Consider the following 21,495-nt stretch of genomic DNA (forward strand, 5'->3'; position numbering starts at 1 on the left):
CGGTAGCACCCAGGTGCGGGGCTGGGGGCCGCAAGGATGGGCGGAGGGGACGCCGTCATAGGGCCGTGCTCTCCGAGTCCTCCTCCTCCTCTGCAGGGCCCTTCAGCTGCACTCTCTGCGCGGCGTCCAGCGGGTCCCGGCGCAGCGTGGCCTCCACGCCCCCCAGGTGGATGGACGGCAGCTCGAAGTGCAGCAGACCTGCGGCAGGCACAGACAGCGAGCGGCGTGAGGGGCTGCTGAACGCGGTGAGAGGGGCACGTGCCACTGTGTGCCGTGATGGGTGCTGCGTGCTCAGCACCGTGGCTGGAGAGGAAGCATGGGGCTTTTGTCCCCACCTGTGTGTCCCCACACCTGGCAGCATGTCGCTGGCCTTTGCTGAGCCTGGAGAAAGCCACCCCAAGGACAACTTCTGCTCCTGCATGGCTCCACCAGTAGCTGCTGGCTTCAAGGCAATGCCTGCACACAGTGCTGGGATGCAATGCCTGAATGCACCGATATGGGAATGCAGTGCTGGGGAAGCACTGGGTGCAATGCTGGAGTGTAATGCTGGGGTTGCACCAGTGCCTGGCTGCACCGATGCAAGAATAAAGTGCTGGGGTACAATGCTGGGGTTGCATCAGTGCTTGGATGCAATGCTGGTGTGAAGTATCTGGCTGCACCGATGTGAGAATGCAATGTCGGGGCTCAATGCTGGGGTTGCACCAGTATCTGGATGCAATGCTGGGGTTGCACCAGTACCTGGATGCAATGCTGGTGTGCAGTGCCTGACTGCACCAACGTGGCACTGCACCAGAGCCTGGGTGCAACACTGGGGTGTAATGCTGGGGTTACATCCCAGGGGTGCCTGGATGCAGTGCAGTGCCTGAGTGCACTGATGTGTGGATACAAAGCTGGGGTGCAATGCTGAGATTGCACCCATGCTTGGATGTACTGCCATGGGGTGTACTGCTAGAACACAATGCCAGAATGCACCCGTGCCTGTATGCAATGCTGAGATGCAGTGCTGGGGCTGCACTTGTGCATGAGTGTGTTGATGCTTGGGCACAATGTCTGGATGCACCCACAGCTGAGCACAATGGGGACAACACCAGGGACACACCAGTGCTGGGGTGTGATGCCCACCAAAGCCCAACCCGTCTCCATACAGCTCCCCTGTTCAATCTGCCCTCACAGGCAGGGCTGCACGCAGTGGGCACCACCGCCAGCCCAGCTGCCATCTGGGTGATCCGGACAGTGTCCCCAGAGCATCCCCACTGCCAAAGTGTCCCCATGGGCAAGGCATCACTGTGTGATGCTGAAGCTGCATGTGGGGGCTGACCCTTGGGGACAGCACTGCTTAGGAGATGGGGACACTCATGCTGACCCCGGTGCTGCCCCCCACACTTGGCTCTGCAGCACGGATAGCATAGGGGGGACGGGCACAAAACCCAGCGCCACCAGGTTGGCACACAGTGGGTGTGGCATCAGAGCTGTCCTGGGGACCTTGCCACCTTCCTAGACACTGCCACCTTCCTGGGGACACTGTCATCTTTGTGGAGGCATTGCCACCTGCCTATGGGACATTGGCATCTTTCTGGGAACACTGCCTCCTTTCCGGGCACACTGCCATCTTCCCAGGGACACGGCCACCTTTTGTGAGGACACTGCCTTCTTGTCTGGGAACACTGCCACCTTCCCAGCGATGTCACAACCTTCCTGAAGATAATGCCACCTTCCTAAAGATGCTGCTACCTTTCCAGAGACATCACCACCTTCCTGAGGACAGTGCCACCTTCCTGGGCATACTGTCACTTTCCTGGGCACACTGCCACTTTCCTTTGGGCAGTGCCACCTTCCTGAGCACACTGTAACCTACCCAGGGATCTTGTCACCTTCCCAAGGACACTGTCATCTTACCAGGAACCCTGCTGACCTCCTAAGGACACTACCATCCTTCCAGGGGGACCATGCTACCTTCTCGAGGACCAATCTTGTCCCATGTGCACTGCCACCTTCCCCAGGACGCTGCCACCTCTCTGAGCACACTGCCACCTTCACAGGGACCTTGTGACCTTCCCAGGGAATTCACCACCTTCCCAAGGTCACTGTCACCATCCTGGACACATTGTCACCTTCCCCAAGGATGCTGCCACTTTTCCAAGCTCACTGTTCCCTCCCTGGGCACATTGTTGGGCACAGTGTCACTCTCCCAGGGACCCTGCCACGTTACCAATGTCATTGTCACCTTCCCGAGGACGCTGCCATCTTCCTAAGGTTGCTGTCACCTTCCTGGGCATATTGCCATTTTCCTGAGCATACTGTCACCTTCCCAGGGATCTTGCCACCTTCCAAAGACATTGACACTGTCCAAGGATGCTGCCATCTTCCCAAAGTCACCATCACTTTCCTGTGTACATTGTGACCTTCCCAAGGTCACTGTTACCTTCCTGGGCACATTGATTCCTTCCCAAGGACCTTGTGACCTTCCCAAGGTGGCTGTCACCTTTCTACGCACAATCACCTTCCCAGGGACCCTGACACCTTCCCAAGGATGCCACCACATGTCTGAGTACATTTCCAACTTCTCAGGAACCTTGTGACCATGCCAGGGACTTTGCCACCTTCCCAAGATCACTGCCCCACTCTCGATGACTGTCCCTTTCCCAAGGTGATCACCACCTTCCTCGACACATTGCCACCTTCCCAAGGACTCTGCCACCTTTCCAAGGTGACCATCACTTTCCTGGGCACATCATCACTTTCCCACGGACGCAGCCATCTTCCCAGCCACGCTGTCACCAAACCCCAGGGCGCAAACAGCCATCCTGCAGACTCGGCAGGGCCACAGGGTCCCCACGGTGTCCCTGGGCAGTGGCCGTGCCCAAGAGCGCTCTGAGCTCCCGGCGCAGCCCGGCTGCATCCCGCGGCGGCTGGGTTACCTGTGGGCACGCTCTCCCCGGGGGCCACAGCGTCGAGCAGGGGGGGCTCCGTGGGCTGGGGGCTAGAGCCGGACGCGCTGGCCGTGGGGGGCTGCGGCGGCGGCAGCGAGGGCCTCTGCCTCGGCTTGGGGACGGGTCGAGATTTGGTTACAGAGCTGCCCAGGGGAGGAAGAGGAGGAGGAGGAGGAGACGGGGAAGGTGCGGCGGCTGGGGACAGCTGACCTGAGGCCAGGCAGTAGCCTTGCGGGTAAGCGAGTCCATAGGGCGCGGGGGTGCCCGGCGGGGTTGGGGACAGGCTGCCGGGGGACGGCTGGCCCGCCGGCGGCTCCGTTGTGCCCCCTGAGGAGGGCGCCTTGGGTGGGATGGGCGCCAGCTTCTTGGAGGCTGCGGGAGAGACAGACAGACAGAAGGATGGAGAGATGGATGGACAGCGGTCAGGGGACTGGGGGGTGGCACACAGCCGGGTACCCACCTTTGCGTGGGGCGCGTGGGCTCTGCTCGGCAGGGGATGGTGGTGTGGCCATGGGCTGCTGCCCACCGCCCTTCTGCGCTGTGGAGATGGGGGACAGCTCCTTGGGCTTTAGTGTGCTGTAGGGACAAAGGATGGCAGTGAGAAGCTCTGTTTCCAAAGCCCTGCACCCAAAGCCCAGCATTGGCAGCATCCTTGTGCAAAGCACGCAGCCGGCGTGCCACGGGGCCACGGTGCTCAAGGGCACCCACTGAGCTGCTGTGCTTTAATTGCAATTTAAAGCAATTTCTTAGCACAAAGGCCATGCTGCAGCCAAGCCAACTCATGTCCAGCAGTCACCTCCCTGGAGACAGCAGGGACAAGGGATAGCCATGGTGGCAGGGATAGTTACCTGGCCAGGTCGGCTCCCGCAGGCATGCGGCCGCCCCCGGGGGGAGAGGGCAGCATGTGGGGCCGGGGGCTGGGGAGGAGCAGTGGGGCAGCGATGGGGAGCGGGCAGTGCCATGGGGGAAGAGAGCGTGGTGTGGGGACCAGCAAGGAGCAAGGCTTGGGGCGAGGGTGGGGGGTGAGTGTCTGGGGGGAGCGGGAGGAAGAAGAGGAGGAGCGGGAGGGAGGAAGGCTCTGGCTGCAACCTGGCCAGAGGCGCAGTGCAGGTTGTGTCCAGGGCAGGGGACAGGAATGGGGACCAGGGGCCGGGGGCCCCCGCTTGTCCTCGGGGCAGGGGAGGCTGTAGCAGCAATCCGGCCAGGCGGGCGGCACACCACGCGTGCTGCAAAATGTCCAAAAAGATCACAGAATAGCAAAACGATAGAACAGCAAAATAAAAAGAGACGTGAGCAGAAGCATCAGCAGGAGGGGGAAGCGAGAGCAGCAGCAAGGCGACAGCACAAAGGGAGCAGGAAAGGCCCCAGCAGGGGTCCTGGGGCTGCTCAGATGGGAGGTCAACATCAAAACAGTGGGAGCTTGGGGGACAGCCATTTCCCCACAGCTGCAGAGCCCTTTGGGGTGGGAGCTCCATCGCTGGGATGGAGCCCTTGGCATGTCCCCCTGGTCTGCAGGTGCCACCAGCAGCCTGACAGAGGGATGGAGGAGGAGAGATGGGGTGAAGGATGGGTCACCATGTTACGGGGGATGATAGCAATGCAGAAGCAGATTGGCACAAAGGGCACCGAAGCGAGGCAGCAGTGGCACAGCGGCGGCAATCTGATGGGCACCTCCACTACAGGTAGAGGCTGTGGGGTACCCGGGGCTGCAGGTGGGTGCTTGGCCAGCACTCTGCCACGCCACACAGCAGCCCTGGGTGGCAGGAGAGGAAGGCTCCCCATTTTGGGGCAGGATGGTGCAACATAGGTGCTTTCTTCCATTTTGACCTACGTGGACCACAGAAGGACTCCGTGGACTCTGGGTAAAGAAAGAGCTCAGGGAACACTAGGCTCCTTTAGGATTTTGCTCTGATCGCTGCTAGCCCAGCAGCTTACAGCTCACCACTGTGAGTGCAAGAGCCCCATGGGGAAACCCAGCTCAGCTTCGTCCCAACGGGGACACCAGAGGGACACTACGGGGACAAGCGTGCCGCAGACACATAGGGACACAGGTCCATACCTTGCCCGCTCGGCTGCGGGCGGGAAGCCAAAGCTGGTGGCAGGAGATGAGGGGCTGGCTGACACATCAGGAACCTGCTCAGGGATGGGTGAGTGCGGCGTGGCCGGCAGCTCGGCGGGCGGTGCAGGTGGCTGCGTGGCCGGGGGGGTGGCAGGTGTCTTGCGTGCTCCTGAGGTGCCTCTACGTGCCACCCACGAGGTGTCCATCACCCTGACACCCATGCTGGGGACAGAGATGGAGCCTCAGCACCCGCACAGCAAGACAGGACCGCGCTAAGGCATCGCTGGTGTCCCAGCCCAATGCAGCTCCCATTGAGCCCCTGCAAATGTTTCCTCCACTGGGAAGCTGCTGGGAATAAACCCCCATGACAACAGGGTGGGATGGCTTTGCAGGACAGGCGGTGTCAGCAGCCATATCACCCTTTGCCTTGGTACCAGGGCACCAGCATCCTCCCAGCACCCGCCCAGAACTGTTGCAGAGAACACCGTACCTTTGGATTTTCCTAAGGCTGCATGGACAGAAACAGATGGTTATTAGTGGTAAATAACCTAAAATCAGACAAAGGGTGCAAAGCTTGGAAAAGGAGCTGAGAAGATATGGGGCTTGGAGTGTGGGCTCTGGTAGGACATTGTAGGAGGAACATATGATGGAGATGGGGAAACCTCGGTGCAGGTTTCAGAACTGGGTCTAAAGCACAAGAAGGGCACAGGAGGTGACACAGGGGCCAGCCTGCTCCCACCCCCAGCAGGTTTGGGGCTGCGACAAGCCCATCCAAGCATCCTTAGATCTTATCCAAGTGCCTCCATATCTCATCTCAGCATCCCTGGGGGAAGACTGCATCCCCAGCACGGGCTGCAGGGTCCTCCCATTGGAACCACCCAACCTCCATCTTGCAAGCGACTCCAACCCTGGGGAGCAATGCCAGCTCCCCGTCCCCAGCCCCAAACAGGCCCTACCCATCCTTCTTGTAAAACTCCAGCATCATGTTATCCGTGGCCACGCTGAGCGGCCGCCGCGCCTGGTCGTGCTGCTTGCGGTCAGCATGGTCCATGTCTGGGGAGGGCATGGAGCTGTAGTTGGCATTGTGGTTCACGTGCATGGGGCTGCCATAATTGCCGGTGACATTGAATTCAATGTCTGCATGGAAAAGTGAGAGATGGACATCAGCCCACATGTCCCCAGCAAGGGTGCTGGGTGCAGCAAGGACGCAGGATGCAGGTGCTCCTGGCACTATGTAAACCACAAGGTTGTCCACAACGGAGCCATGGAGTAGCTGGTTGCATCCCACTGCTGGTGTAAGTCATGTTGGTCCTTTCACCCACCCTGGACACATGAAGCTCATCCAATGCTATCCCACCCTATTCCATCTCACTGCATCCCATCCACCCCATTCCATCTCATTCCATTCCATCCCATCCCATCCCATCCCATCCATCCCGTCCCGTCCCATCCCATCCCATCCCATCCCATCCCATCCCATCCCATCCCACCTCATCCCATCCATCCCATTCCATCTCATTCCATCCCAACCCATCCCATCCATCCCGTCCCGTCCCATCCCATCCCATCCCATCCCATCCCATCCCATCCCATCCCACCTCATCCCATCCATCCCATTCCATCTCATTCCATCCCATCCCATCCCATCCCACCTCATCCCATCCATCCCATCACATCCCATTCCATCCCACCCCATCATAAAGCAGCATGGGGCCCAGCCCACCTCCAGGGAAGAACCAGTCGGCGTGCTGGATGAGCGGCTCAATGATGCCCACAATCTGCAGGGAGACGGTCGTCATCATCTCCGTGATATTCCTGCAACACAGCGGGCAGTGGCTCGATGGCTTGCCATCCCACCATGCCCCAACCCCGCTCCCTGCTGGGATATGCAGCCCCCCATCCCTTGGCTCTACCACCCTCTGCTCTGCAACACCTCCTGGAGTGCAGGGGCTGCTCCCACATTGTGGGAACAAACCTTCTGGCCCCACACCCATGCCCCAGAGCTGTGGCTTTGCCCCCATTACCCCCTTGCACCCTTGTATCACGCAAGCCCATGACCATACGTTACCCTTCTGCCTGTGGCCACAGAAGGTTGGGACCCAGCACGATGGCCACGTTGCTCGGCGTCATTTTGTTCATGTCCTGGTACTCAGTTAACTTGGCCAGGAATTTGATCAGGTACCTGGAGGGGTGAGTGCAGGCATGGTGAGGTGGGACGTGCCCTCTGCAGCCCCAGCACAGCCCCTCACTGCCCCACGCTCACCTGATGTTGTTGTAGTTGGCCTTGGGCAGCTTCTCACAGGCATTCCATAGGGCCTGCAGCCTCTTCTCCTGCTCTGGGATGCTATGGGAGGGGAAGAGCTGTGTGACCCCAAGTCCCCGAAACACCAACCCACAATGCTTCACATCAGGGCACTCATTCTTTTACCCAGCCATGTATAGATGAGCATCTACATATACATCTACACCAAGGCCACCCTTGCTGCTTAGGCATGGCATGCCCAAAGAACATCACTAAGAGCCCCTGGACACAAACCCATTGGCCAATGGGTCAGAAATAACTCAAGGAAAGTGCCCAGATGGGTGCACAGGAGTGCCAGCAGCCTCCGCATGTGGGCTACAAGCCCTTGTGCTCAGCACCCTTGCCCCAGGGGGAACTGCCATGGGTCAAAAATCTGCTCGTTAGGACCCTTCTGAAATTCAGTCCCAAGATCACTTCCCGTTCTGGACTCACTTGGAGGCCTGGATCCACTCCTCGTACAGCTCGAATGTCATCAGTGGCTCTGGCAGCTCACGCAGGTAGGACTTGAGTGCTCCTGCAGCACATTAGGTTTCATGGAGGCTCCTTGAAACCCAGCACCCACTGAATTTTCACCCCGCCCCTCCCCTCGTAGCTTCCCCCTCTCACTTGTACCTCCCCCAGCCCCTCTGTCTCCTTTTTGCCAGGCACTGCCCCGTGCTGTGGGTACCCCATGCCCTCCAGCTCAGCACAGCCCCCTCGGTGCCAGAGCCCACATTTTGCAGCACAGCAGGGAAGGGAAAAACTCGTTTGCATTTAAACCAAACTAATGCTTAACACGGTGCAGCAGGCTGGGCTGTGCATGGAGGGAGCATCCTGCACCACCACAGCAGAAGCAGAGATAAGACTGCAAACTCCATTAGGATGCATGTGCATCCCTGATGCATGTCCATCCTGCAGAGCATCTCCTGCTCAGCACAGCCACGTGGGAAGGGAAACCTGGGGTCACTTGAGGCGCATGCACCCAGTGAGATTTGGGCTTGAAAGCAGCCCCTGGGTGCAGAGCAGCACCCTTTGGGGACCGAGGCACCCCCCAGCCAGCAGCCCCAATCCCCACCTGCAATGGCATGCGGGTCAGCCGAGTACTCCTGCACGTCCACCACGCAGCAGTCCAGGGCAGCCTTCAGCTTCTTCAGCTTGGAGGCAGAGGGAGCCACACGGAACAGGCCCTTGGCACAGCACACGGGACAGCGTCGGCGCCAGGGGAAAACCCCCGGATCCCCCCTGGCCACTCATCCCCGTGGCACGGGCTGCAGCCGGGCCATCCCCACGGGCACCCACCTCCTCCTGCATGCCGCACTCCAGCAGCATGGTGACACAGGCCTCCACTGGGAAGGCGATCTCTCTCCCGCTGACAGCCAGGTGCTCCTCCAGCGGCTTCCCAAAGGACGGCTTCTCCATCCACGCTTCTGTGAGGGCACAGGACTGACAGGATTGCACCCTGCGTCTTCCTCACCCTGCCCCGGGCTTCAGCTCAGCGGTTCAGCAGGTATTGAGGTGTTGTTGCAACACCACAACCCAGAGTTTCCAGCCCAGCCAACTCAAAAGTGCTGATTTCACCCAAAAGGTGAAATCCACGCAAAATGTGATCACGTTTCCTGATCCTAATGCATAGGATCAAGAGGGAAAAACACAAAGGTCACTCCCTGCCTAGTCCTGGGTGGCTGCAGGGGGGACGGTGAGGTGACCCCATGGGATGGGGACATTCCCCAAGCTCAGGGACAAGGGGGATCACGGCTGCATCATGCCGCACTGCGGGGTGATGCCTCAGCCTCCTTGCAGAGCCACCCTGCAAGGCGAGGTGATGGGCTCTGCAGCCCCAGCTCACACCTCGCCACCACCTGCCTTGAGCCCTGCATGCACTCACCCTGCTGGGCCTTGATCTGTGGCAGCACACTCTGCAAAAGTGCCAGTGACTTCCTGTGGTACTCAGCTTGCACCTCGATCAGCTGCGGAGAAATTGCACAGACTGCACCCAATGTCACTGCCACGGCAAGGGCACGGGGTAGAGCAGCTGCATGCACAGCGGGATGGGGAACCAGCACAGTGCTCACCGTTTGGAAGTAGTTTGCATAGTCTATTTCTTTGGCCACGAAACTGTACATGTCAGCCGAGAGCTGGTCCTGTGGGAGCACGGAGGCAGGAGCTCACACCAAGCACCATGATGGCCATCACTGCCCGTGGGTGACAACCTGAGCACTGACCCCAGGCTCCCTCCCTGCATCCGCAGCGCAGAGGTGTGCCCAGATGCCACACAACCAGGCTCTGCCTTCTGCTGCACTTCATCCTCCCATACTTTGGTGTTTGCAAAGACCCCTGCCCTAGTGCCTTCCCAGTACACTCTGCAGCTCCTTCATAGAACCACAGAACATCCCGAGTTGGAAGGGACCCACAGGGATCAAGCCCAGCTCCTGGCTCCATGCAGGAACACAGCCAGCATGGGGATGGAGCACATTTCTGAGGCCACTCCAGTACTGGCTGTGTCCCTGCTAGGGGCAATCTGTCCCCACAGGGCTCAGTGTAAGCAGTGAGGAGCTCCCTGACCCCCGGGGATGGGATGCTCTCAGGCTCCTGAGGGCCATGGGATGCAGGTGACAGAGGAACCACAGCTGGCAAGCATCACCCAGATCTGGGATGGCACCTATATTTGAGGGTGGCACATGCTGTGCACAAACACCCTACAATGTTCAGTGAGTGCAGGAAGAGGGTCAGGGCTGTGACAGGGCTGCTCTGGATAGGGGACCAGCAAGGGGAGGGGTTTCTGGTGGTCAATGGATTCGGCAGAGGCAGTGGGGTGATTCAGTGCAGGCTTCCCAATGGGCTGCAAGGGGATGCTGCAGCCCTGGCTGCATGTGGAGCAGGTTTCCCCAAACCACAGTGCCCCAACACTGCACCCTTACCCCCCACACATCCGTCACAACCCGGACCCAATCCCAAGCCCTGGCCAGCAGTACCCTGCAAATCTCCACTCTGTTTGCTGCCTCCTCCATCTCCTCCCTGAGAGCATCGGCTTTGGCACCCGATGGCTGCAGGTTGCTCGACAGCCCCGAGGACTTTGCAGACTGCTGCCACCTGTAGACACAGGGCCGTGTCAGTGGGACACAGGAGACACACAGAGCTTGAGGGCAGCCTCGGGACCCTCTGCCAGATCACAGTGGTCCCCAGGGCTGAGCACCATGGTGAGTGTCTCAACCTGTGCTGAATGCATGAGCTAATCCCAGCCACAAACATCTCCAGCTCCAATTCAGCAATCATTTCCAGAAGGAGCCTCAGGCAGGTGGGATGAGAAAGGGAAGTAATGGGGCAGCAATGGGGCATTGATGCCCCAGCCCTGCAGACACCCCTGCACTTGTCTCCTTGTGCAGGAATGGGCAAACTCAGCCGTTTTCCAAGTGTTTGCAAACTGCCTCAGGAACAACCCCATCTGCAGCCTCCAGACCCCACCAGAGCATCACCCGGAACATGGGGTGACACCAGAGGACATCCTACAGCCCCAGCAGAGCTCTGCCACCCCAGCACTGCTCTACAGCAGTAGGAGCAACTGACTCTTTGCCTCCATGCAACAATTCAGCCAGACAGAGAGAAGAGTTAAAAATAAAGACTTGGGCCAGAAAAAACATCTCTGCAGCATGCATGGAAGGAGAAGAGCAGAAATATTGGCTCATTGCAGAGCTTGACTTCAAGGCTGTGATCTCCCAAGGCTGCTGGCCCTTGGCCAGGGCAGCACTGGAGAAGCCCCACACAAGGAGTGATGCTGGCCCTGCAGGCAGCTCAGCCACGGTTCCCACCTCGTCCTCGAGGAGTCCATGTCCAGCACTAGCTTCGCTAAGTGCTTCCTCTGCTTCTGGATATTTGGGATTTCCACCTGCAGCAACACAGGGGTGGGGGAGGAGAAAAAAATCCATTGAATCACTGCAGCATTAGGAAGGCAGTGCAACCAACCCCTCCTCTGTGATGTACAAATCCCCTCGATCCCAACACACGTGCAAAAATCCCATCCCTAAAAGAAGCATTTGACTTTGGTCAGTGGGGCCTCCTGTGCCAGGAAGGCCGGCTGAAGGCAGAAAAAGGCTGCCAGCATGTGCCAGCACAGCAGCAAGTCTTGTCATGCACCGACAGTGTGCGCCAAGGGCTTTGCAACGCCTGAAAGCCCCAGAGCTCAGCCTGGCCCTGCTCGCCTCTCCTGGTGTCAGTTCCATAAAGTTGAGGAAGACGAAACCAGAATGGAGCCCATGGCGTTTCGCAAGACATAAAAGAGGAGGGGGAAAAAAGAGCATTTGGCAAAATTAAAAAGAAAAAAAACCCCAGAGAGTTGGCATCAGGAGGAAAAAAAATCTCCAAACAGCAACCTTGCTTGGAAACGTGTTTCAGCAATACAAGCACACACGCCTCCGCCTTCAGGAAAGCAGAAAAGAGCAGCAGGAGGAGGACAGGAGAGCCCACAGCGGGGACAGCCAGCCATGCCCACCTCAGCCAGCACGAAGAGCGGCTCGATGACATCCCTCTCCACCTGCAGCTCGAACTGGATGAGCTCCTGCGCCAGCTTGTCCTCCGCCTCCCCGCACAGCCGCAGCATCTTCCTGCAAGGCACGCACGGCTGGGGCAGGGCGGGCGGCCATCCCGGCCTCGGGCGGTGGGACGTGGGATGGGGACAGCGATGCCACGGGGACACGGCGACACCAGCACCTCTTACCCCAGCAGGGAGTCATCGCCCAGCACGGCCGAGCCCTCCGTCAGGCACTGCGCCAGCGTCGTCAGCGGCAGCTTCTTCTGCAAAGGGAGCGCGGTGCCGTCAGACCCTGCGCAGCGCAGGGACCCCACGCGTGGCCGTGGCACAGACGTGTGCACCCATCTGCGGAGCTCACCGAGCGCTTGTCGGCATCCACGCCCTGCTGGCCTTGCAGACACGCCGTCAGCTTCTTGTGGGTGCTGTGGGACACCTGCTTCACCAGCTCCAGCCGCTTCTCCACCTGCGGGCACAGAGGTGGCCGTCACCTCCCTGTCCCATCCTGTGGGGCTCTTCTAACCAAAGGGAGTTTGGCTGAGAGCTTCTCTCCCCAGGAGGGCTTTGCTTGATCCAAACTGGTGGACCTCCCCACACCCGGGGCTGAGAGCTGCCCGGTTTGCCACGGCCTTGGCTGAGCTGGGAAGTTGATCCCAAAGCTCAGTGAGATGAGTCACTGAGCGTCAGCAAACGATCTGCCCAAAAACAAAGCTGGGAGCATCGGGGGGAAGAGGGAGGGGAAACGAGCGGTGAAGCAGAATGCACAACATCTGGAGGATCATCTGGGAGAACAACCAACCCACACAGTGCCACTGTCCCCCAGCATCTCCCTCCCCAGGTGTGACCCCCCCCCAAGGACAGCCACGGCCAAGAACAGCACCAAAGCCAATACAACCACGTCCCACACGCAGAGCCAGGCAGCAGCACTTCACCTGCAGGAGATCTTCGCTCAGCACCTCTGTCTTCTCAGCCCTGCAGGAAAAGGTTGAAAATTAGAGTTTGGTGATGGGAGAGCGTGAGGCCCTGAGGGGAAAGGACCGTCCTCCTCTGCTCCTGGTGGGGCAGTGTGCCCAGCCCCGGTGCTGTGCTGAGCTCCCCTGCGGATGGGGCTATTTTTGCTGCAGAGAGGCAGATGTGCACAACTTACCTGCAGACCCAGCAGCCCCTGCATGCACTGATGCTGCACTGCTGGGTGATGGGGGAACGGTTACACCATGGCACGGTGTAATGCGTGTTCATAACCTGATGGGCTTTTTACAGCTTTGGTAAATCATTACTTCTTTAAAAACCTGTCTGTGCCACGATGCGCTTGGACAGAGCGTGGGACTGAGCTAAAATGCAAAGGTCAGTTATGCTCTCCATGTTCAGCACTGGTTAACATGAGGCTGCAGCACAGCCACATCCTCTGACCTCCTTCCAAACAGCACCCAAACTGCCCCAATTCTCCTTGTCTTCCAGTATCCCAGACTGTTTTCTCAGCAGTGAGAGACCGAGCTGCAGAGGTGAAGCACTGAAAAGGTGGAAATAGAGAGCAAGAAAGAGGAAATGAAGAATGTGAAAGTGGAAGTGAATCATAGAATGATAGAATGATAGGATCATAGAATGGCCTAGGTTTAAAAGGAGCACAGTGCTCATCCAGTTCCAACCCTCTGCTACGTGCAGGGTTGCCAACCAGCAGCCCAGGCTGCCCAGAGCCACATCCAGCCTGGCCTTCAATGCCTCCAGGGATGGGGCATCCACAGCCTCCTTGGGCAACCTGTTCCAGTGCAGTGAAGAATAATGGAAAAAAAAGCTGAAAGGCTGTGGCAGCAGCACAGCTCCCAGCAGAGCAGGGATGTCTGTGAGGTCGTCGGCGAGCACGCTGAGCTCAAAGCCTTTCTGGAAATGTGAATTAACGGTGCTAAATCTGGCTTGCATACGAAACTTGTCATAGTGTCCAATTTAAGGCAGTTTATTTGAAAGAGGCACAGAGAGCCCATCTGGTTCCATTAAAAAATTGGATTTAGATGCATGCATTGCGATCTCCTGTATTTGGAAAGCAATGGATCAGCTCTTCACCTGCTGGGGGTATGGCCCCAGGGGTTCAGATGCTCCTCTGGGACACTCCCAAACCCTTTCATGGAGCTGTCACTCAGCCTTCCAGAGTGAAATCCCACCGGTCATCCATGCCTTGCATTATTTAAGCACCTTCAAAGCACTGTGCTAACACCTGTGCCCACCTGTGTACAGATGGAGACGGATGAAGGCAGCCGTGTAGAAAAGCAAAGATTTTTATGTCCAGCCATAAGGGTAGGTGAGAAATGAGCCACTGGGGAAGGTGGTTGCTTTGGATCCCTTGCATTTGAAAACAAAACAAAAGCGAGAGCCGCTCAGATTTTACTCATCTCCTGCAGATCACATTCAATTCTTTTGGGCAGGGTTGGAAATTGTGCAAAATTATCCTGAACGTGAGAGAAAGCAGCAAAAACCCAAAGGCAACAGAGGGCAAACCCATGCACAGCACCCACAGCTCCCCATCGCAGGCACCAGGAGCAGAACACGTTCAGCATCGTGTATCTGCTGTACAGAAGCAGACAGAGCAGACATGGTGCTCTATTCGACTTCCACGGAGAGGAAGGAGAGAGCAGGGAGACACGAGAGCATCGTGCACATTCACCCATTCACAGCTCTGGGAGCAAAGCATGGCTGCCCCATCCCCACTTCAGCCCCAGGGTGCGCTGAGCAATCTGCTCCTCACTCACGTCCATGCAAACAGCCATCACCATTCAGAAAATGCTCCAAAAAAAGCAACACTTTTTATGTGTTTTCTCCTTTTCTGGACAGCCAAACGGTGGGTTTGCACGCCTGGGGCTGTCCAGCTCCAGCAGATCTCTCCCAGCCGTCACAAAACACCACGTGCTAGGCTGTAATGCATGTGCAGGAAGCAGAAAACAACATTGCACACGGGCTAACAAAATCTGGCCTTGTTCTGCTTTCAAGCACTTGGAACACAAGAAAACCTCCATGCCCAAAACACCCAGCCCAGCACCCACACCCTGCCTGACCGCAGGGCTCTGCGTGGGGTGGGAACCCACCAGCAAACAGCCCGGCTTTGCAGAAGGGGGAGAAAAGAAGGCTGAGAGTCCTTTTCCTGCTCCTCTGTCTGAAGGTTCCCGTTTCTGTTTCAGAACACTGAGAAAAACCCAGAATCGATTCATCTCATCCCTGTTTGCTCCCACCGGCAGCGCTCCAGAATCTGGAGATGACATCCAGGGGTGTGAGAACCCAGCAGCATCTCCAAACCACATCAGCCTGGAACAAGCCGTTCCAGATTGCTTTTTCACACGTAAAGACTATAAGGAAAAAAAATCACATCGTCTTACTCCACTGACATCAGATTGTATTGCAGCTCTGAGCCAGAAAAATCCCATTCTACCCGTGACGTTTCCAGCACCTCAGCCTATAATAAACACAGCTTTAGAAGGACTGCTGTGCCTGCTCCCTGCTGCCTGGTGGCTTTACTGTCCCCCACGGGCGCCTCCAATAACGCTGCCCTACAAAAACTCGCTCACATCCAAAGGAACCCACTGGGAAAGCAGTCTGGCAGCAGCACTGCTTCTTGCAGCCGAACCCCGTGCCCCAGGAATGCCCCCGGCCCCCCAGTGCCCAGACTATGCACCGTGCTGGGCAGGGGGGATTAGCAGCTCTGTGCACTCTCCCATCTTTCCGCCAGGCACACAGCACGCTCCTCCCCTTCCCCTCCACACTCCCACCCCAGAGCTGTTTTTCTCAGCACAAATCCAGGCAATTCTCGGCCTCGGTCACCATACAGACTCTTGGGTCCCTGCGAGCATCTGGGAGAAAGGGGACAATGAGTAGATGGTGTTGGAAGGAAACGAGCGGGGGATGCGGCCACAATTTGCTTGGCGTTGGTTTCTGTGAAAACTAATTGTTGCCACTGGAAATCAACACCTATCGAGCAAATTAATTTGATTTAGTGATAAACATGACATAATCTTCCAACACAAAATTGCGTGCTGACCCAGGAGCTGCAGCGAGCCGTCTGATTCCCCTCAGCATCTCGTCCCAGCACCGGGAAGCAGAATCCAGGCTTCCACATCATGACATGCTCCCAAACTGGGGTGAGAGGGCTTCCTTGATGGCTTCCTGCCGCTGTGGCACTAGGAGGGGTGGAGGAGTGCTCCAGATCCTGCCACGATGCCCCCATGTATGGGCATCACTATACAGCTATGCTTCACCACAGAGTGAGCCTTGGGGATGCACAAACCAACCAACACAAGAAGCACAGCCTCGTATTTTGGCCATTTCAAATCCCATTCAGCATTTTGCTGCAATATTCTCCCCAAATGGGAAAACCATCCCCCAGAGTCAATGCAGCTGGGATATGGTCTGTCAGCCGCGGGGGCTGCGTTGCATCCCACAGACAGCCTGGAGTGCCAAGGACGGGTTCCCAAGGACAGGAAGGAGGGCAGGGTTGAGCAGCTCCCTGCCCCACACCTGCCTCCAGCAGCTCCACCTGCACCCCTGGGTGCTGGCACCCCTGGGTGAGGTTTTGCCACGCACGGTTCAGCATGCAGCTCGGTTAACCGAGGGCACTGCTTGACTCTGCTGATGGGGAATGAGTCAGAAGGAGGCTTTAATTAAGGCACAGCCCTGCGTGCAGAGCTGCCGCCAGAACCACGCAGAACCAGGGCCAGACCCTGCGTGCATCTCCTGCCCCACCCCAGCACACGAATTTGGCAAATCCCTGCAGGTTCGGGGAGCCGGGAGGAGTGACGGTGATTTATGTGCAATTTGGGGACAAAACATTCAGACTGCTCCATTAATATTTCATTGCTCCATTCGCCAGCGCTGTCGGCTGAGGAGGATAAAAATACCCGGCCGGCTGCCTGCGTCCACTGCCACCACATCTCTGCTCCCCGAGCCCAGTGAGCCCAGGGTCTGCCTGGGATGGGCAGTGGGATGAGGGGCTGCAGGCTGACAGCAAGCTGTCACCCCTCAACACACAGCACGCCGTGCCCTGCTGCAAACCCCATCGGAAAATCCCTGGCGATGCAGCTCGTCCTCACTCCCTCCATCCTTGCTTCTTGCAAGGCTGCATGCAGAAAAAAGCCTCTCTATTTAAAGCCTGTAGCTTGAAGCGTAGGCATCCCGATGCTTGAGGAAAAGGCTCTGCCCAGGAACAGAGCTTGCTGCCCCCCAAAGCCATTCCAAAACAACCCCAAGAAGGACACGTCCCCCTGCTTCCCTCCCCCCACGACTGCATTCCCAGCTGCCTGCTGTGCCTTCAGGCACCCAGGAGTGTCACTTTGCATGAGGCTGCTGCTGCCCGTTCCCTTCCTGACAGAGAGAAATCGGCACTCAGACAGTTCTGGAAACCTGGCGGGTGCTGTGTGTGCAGGAGCAGCATCACAGCCACTCCCCATGGCCTTGGCAGCCCCACATATGGAATGGGGAAGCACAGGAATAAAGCAGGAACACTCAGCGAGCATCACAGCCACTCACTGATCTCTATTCCCTCTTTTCACCCCACGGAGATATATATTACATCCCCTACAGACCAGCCACATCCAGGCTGGGTGATGCTCCAGGCTGTGCACCGAGTGTGTCCCAGGGATGAGCACCTCTGCTTCTCCACCTCCTTTAAGCAAAGCCAGGATTCTCACAGCCCTGTGTGATTGTTTTTATAAGAGGGCTGGGAAAAGGGCTATGAGGGGCAGCAGGGACAGAGCCAGCCTTGAGACCAGGAAGGTGCAGTGGGGCAGGAGGGGAGGCAGCAGAGAACAGGAGGGGATGGTGGAGTGGGACAGTGCTGTGCCAAGTGGCCATTTCCTTCCTCACTTCTACCCTCTCTCCTTGCCCTTCCCCTTTTTCTATCGTGGTAAACAAAAGGAGTAAACGGCACAGCGCAGCCTTTGGCCCCCATCCAAAGCTCGAGGTGCCGAGGAAAGGGCAGCTGCGTGGGGAAGGCGCAGTGCTGCTCCTCTGGGTGCTGCTGCTTCCTGGAATGGGGACCAAAGGGGTTTCCCCGAGTCACGGCACTGTTCAAAACATGATTTTAATACAGGTGCATGGCTCAGGTGCTGAGTAGGTAAAGTAACAATGGGGACAAGTGTGGGAGTGGCAGGATGGATCAGACCATTAGCTGCAAGCCTAGCACAAGTCATGGCAGTGATGTCCTTAAAGAGGGGCACAGCACCCAGCTGCCTCCCAGGTACACCCCATGGCAGGAGCACGGGGCTGGGGATGGCAGCTCTTGTCCCCTGTCCCCAGCCCCAGTCCACACTCACTTGGGGAGAAGACACCTACATCCACAGGGCTTGCTGGGAGGAGTGGGATCAGCACTCCTCCCATCTTCATAGCACAGAGCAAACTGCCCTCAGCATCCCCAGTGCCCCTTACAGCAACTTGAGAGACGGCGTCCATCTGCAGCACGGACCCTCCAGCACCCATCCAGGACACGGCCCCATCCCCAGGGTGGCAGCACCGCAGGGATGTCAGCCCCGCACCCACAGACCCAGCCGGTCACAAGGCAGTGCTGCAGCAGAGCACGGCAAAGGATTACTTATTTATTTGCCTGCTGAGAAGCCTGTGCATGAGCGGGAGTGTTGCAAACATGGGCGACAGGCTGGCTGCTTCGTGTGAGCCCTACGGAGCAGAGCTTCCCCCTGGCCGGTCTCCAGCCTGGAAAGCAGAGCACAAACCGCCCTGCAACGCTCCGAGCTGCGAATTCATGCTCCTGCCTGCGTCACCTGCCACGAGCATCTCCCAAACGGCCGTTACCCGGAGCGCTGTGCCCGCCCCCAGCCCAGCAGCGAGGCAGGAGGGCTCTGGTGCTGGCGGTGACCCCATTTTGAAGGCTGATGCGTGGGGCACACAAGGTGCTGGCAGCAGCTGTGTCCCTCCAGCCCAGTCCCTGCTCCTCTTGAAGGAACCGAGCCCGGTGCAGCCCCCTCCATCCATCCCCGTGCTCCTGCTGCACGGTGCCGGTGGGGAACTGCAGCCATCTGCGGCCGTGCTGTGGGGATGTGTGACTGCACAGCGCTGTAGGATGAGGCACAGAGCTGCTGCCACTCGTCCCTATCACTCATCTCGGGAAGGAGGAGAATGGAGGGATGATGGATGCAGGGATGGATGGAGGGATGGAGGAGTGGATGCAGGGAGGGATGCAGGGATAGAAGGAAGGATGCACGGAGAGATGGAGGGATATATGCACAGCCACGGGAACACGGTGGCAGCCCCACAGAGGACACAAGGAGCAGCTCCCAGTAATGGGGTGCCCACACACAGCCCTGCCCCAATGCCGGTGCCACCCGCCCTGGTGCCGTGTTGGAGTCGCAAAAGAAAAAAAAAAATAAATCCTTCCACCACCACCACCCCCCCTCGCACCGCTGCAAAATCTCAGGAATTACACAACAACTGCCTGCAAAGCCGCGGGTCTGGCCGTCGGCCCGGAGAGCATCACAGCACCCACACACCCCCACAGGCACCCCAACGTGTGCCATCCCGCACCACGCCGGCCCCAAAGCCCCGCGCTTCAGCCGGAGGGAGCCCTCGAGGGATGGGTGCGGCACCATGCAGGGATGCTGGGGGGAACACCGGAGGGTGATGGAGGGCTGGGGTTGGGGTAGGGGAGCAGCGGGGCGCGATGTGCTCCGGAGCTGGGATGCGGGGGGTTGCGGGCAGGGTGCAAGTAAGGCGCAGGCAGGGTGCGGGGTGCAAGTATGGAGAAAGGGCTGCAGGTGGAGGTGCAGGTGGAGGTGCAGGTGGAGGTGCAGGTAGAGGTGCAGGTGGAGGTGCAGGTGGAGGTGCAGGTAGAGGTGCAGGTGGAGGTGCAGGCGGGGCGCACGGCCCGTCCCCGTCCCTACCTGCCCACGGTCTGGTTGGCGAGCTGGCGCATGCGATTGAATTGCTTCTTCATGGTGGCGGCGGCGCGGGCGCCCCTTACGCGGCCGCGGGCGGGCAGAGGGGAACCGCTCCCGGCGCCCCTCCCGCATCCCCGCCCGGCGCGCACCGGGCCGAGCCGAGCCGAACCGGGCCGAGAGGGCCCCGCCGCCCCCGCGCCTCCCTCCGCCTGCGCGGGCCCCGCCGCCGCTCTCCGCGCCCCCCGCTCCGCGCTGCCCGCCCCGCGCTGCACCGCCCCGGCCGCGGCGGAGCTGGGAAATGTAGTCCCGGAGGGATCGGCCGGGAGAGGGGATTTCAGCCGGCCGGGCTGCCCCTCGTGTCCCTACGGAACCCTGCGGCGTTCCTACAGCATCCCACCGCATCCCCAGCACCTCCCCGTGCTCAGCATCTCCCTCCGTGCGGCGGAGGGAAGTGCGGATACTTAACCTGGAGAAAAGGAGGCTCAGGGGGCACCTTATTGTGCCTTACGACGACATCATGAGGTTGTGGCAAGGTGGGGTCTGTCTCCGCTCCCAAGAAACGAGCGACAGGACAAGAGGGAATGGCCTCACTGCATCAGTGTAGGCTGGGCATTAGGTAACATTTCTTCACGGAGAGGGTTGTGAAGTGATGGAACAGACTGCCCGGGGACATAGCTGAGCCCTCAGGATCCCTGCAGGGATCTAGAAGATGTGCAGCTGTGGTGCCTGAGGACATGGTTTAGTGGTGCGCTTGGCAGTGTTAGCTTAATGGTTGGACTTGATGTTGGAAGCCTTTTGCAACCCAAATCCTTCTAAGACTCTATGGGTCTATTCCCCTGTGACCCCCAGCATCCTCTCAGCATCCCACCAGCATCTCTCAGCATCTCCCATTGCCACTGTTGGAGCCCCACAGCTTGGAGTTCTTGGGATGACCCAGAGCTCTTGTCCCTGCATGGTGCAGGGTGAGCTGGGTGTTTCCCTCTGCTGGGACACACAACCTGTGCACCAGGATAGCTGGGGAGCACAGTTCCTAAGAGGCAATCAATGCCAGCCCTATTCCTTCTATCTCCTGGAGACCCAGGGCAAAATCAGTGCTCATCCAGTGGGAAAAGCTGAGAATGGCAGTGCTAATGGACAGCACACACGTCTCGGCAGCTCAGGGTGGGCAGCACCGGCCCTGGGAGTCCCAGGCTATGCACTCTGCCATCCCCCCCTGTGCCAGGTGCCATCTGAGGACATTTGCAGGTGGAGGGCCGAGCATGTTTTGCATGTTGTCCCTCCCTTCTTCCCTCCCTCACTGCCAATTTTGGCCAAAATCTGTAGTATTCTTCCCCATGGTTTCATTCCCTCCCAGGCCAGTGTAATTCCATGCCACATGCTGGTACGATGGCTGCACCCCACACTGCACAGCCTCCCAGTGCACCCCAAACAAGCTCTTTTGGGCCGCTCTGCCTGCCAGTGTACTTCTGGAGTGAGCTTCTGGGTGTCTCCAAGGCTCCTTGCTTTGCTCTGACATACCCCAAAAGCTGAGGCTGCACTGTGGCGATGCTCACGGGCCATGGCGGGGCAGAGTGCTGCTCCAGGCTGGCTCTGGGGCTCACCAGGCAGCAGGGCACCCCTCTCCCTGCAGGCTCGTGGCCAGCCCATCCCTACCATCCCTGCCTCACCAGCCTGTGCTGCTGCACCTCCAGGATCAGAGAGCGTCGGCCCAGATTGGTCAGAGCCCATTAGCATCAGAACTAGTCATGCCAGTGGGAAAAAATATGGGCTAACAGCCCCATGTGAGCAGGGCACTGTCCCACTGCCCACACCCTTGGGCTCCTTCTGGCCCACATCTG

At 58.6% G+C, this 21,495-nt stretch overlaps 1 protein-coding gene across 6 annotated transcripts; it reads right to left on the minus strand.

The window, feature by feature from the left end:
• Positions 1–55: 55 nt before the first annotated feature.
• ARHGAP44 (Rho GTPase activating protein 44) lies at positions 56–19,905 on the minus strand. 6 transcript variants are annotated; one of them, XM_085239910.1, is made up of 22 exons: positions 19,661–19,905; positions 12,725–12,764; positions 12,154–12,258; positions 11,982–12,058; positions 11,757–11,868; positions 11,077–11,153; positions 10,243–10,360; positions 9,343–9,411; positions 9,156–9,237; positions 8,570–8,697; positions 8,346–8,457; positions 7,724–7,805; positions 7,253–7,333; positions 7,058–7,171; positions 6,713–6,804; positions 5,946–6,126; positions 5,480–5,497; positions 4,990–5,211; positions 3,779–4,156; positions 3,391–3,506; positions 2,919–3,302; positions 56–198 (listed from the first exon to the last, which is right to left on the minus strand). In XM_085239910.1, exons 1-22 carry the CDS (start codon positions 19,711–19,713, stop codon positions 56–58), a joined length of 2,784 nt encoding a protein of 927 aa, XP_085096036.1. In that variant the 5' UTR covers positions 19,714–19,905. The 6 variants fall into 6 exon arrangements, 5 of the variants coding, with proteins under 5 accessions (XP_085096036.1, XP_085096034.1, XP_085096032.1 ...); XR_014887394.1 differs by lacking the exon at positions 3,779–4,156 and having other exon boundaries at positions 61–198; positions 2,919–3,042; positions 3,141–3,302; XM_085239908.1 differs by lacking the exon at positions 3,779–4,156 and having other exon boundaries at positions 3,141–3,302.
• Between the last annotated feature and the right edge of the window lie 1,590 nt (positions 19,906–21,495).

The sequence above is a fragment of the Meleagris gallopavo genome, chromosome 20 (assembly GCF_905368555.1).
Source record: "Meleagris gallopavo chromosome 20, MGAL_WU_HG_1.1, whole genome shotgun sequence".
Lineage (NCBI taxonomy): Eukaryota > Metazoa > Chordata > Aves > Galliformes > Phasianidae > Meleagris > Meleagris gallopavo.

Excerpts from the sequence above, each read along its gene's own strand:
- ARHGAP44 (XM_085239910.1), bottom strand. The coding sequence starts at position 19,713 with ATGAAGAAGCAATTCAATCGCATGCGCCAGCTCGCCAACCAGACCGTG. Across the intron at positions 9,412-10,242 it reads ACAGAGTGGAGATTTGCAGG|GACCAGCTCTCGGCTGACAT; the intron begins GTACTGCTGGCC and ends GTGCTCCCACAG. Across the intron at positions 7,806-8,345 it reads TGACCCGCATGCCATTGCAG|GAGCACTCAAGTCCTACCTG; the intron begins GTGGGGATTGGG and ends AATGTGCTGCAG.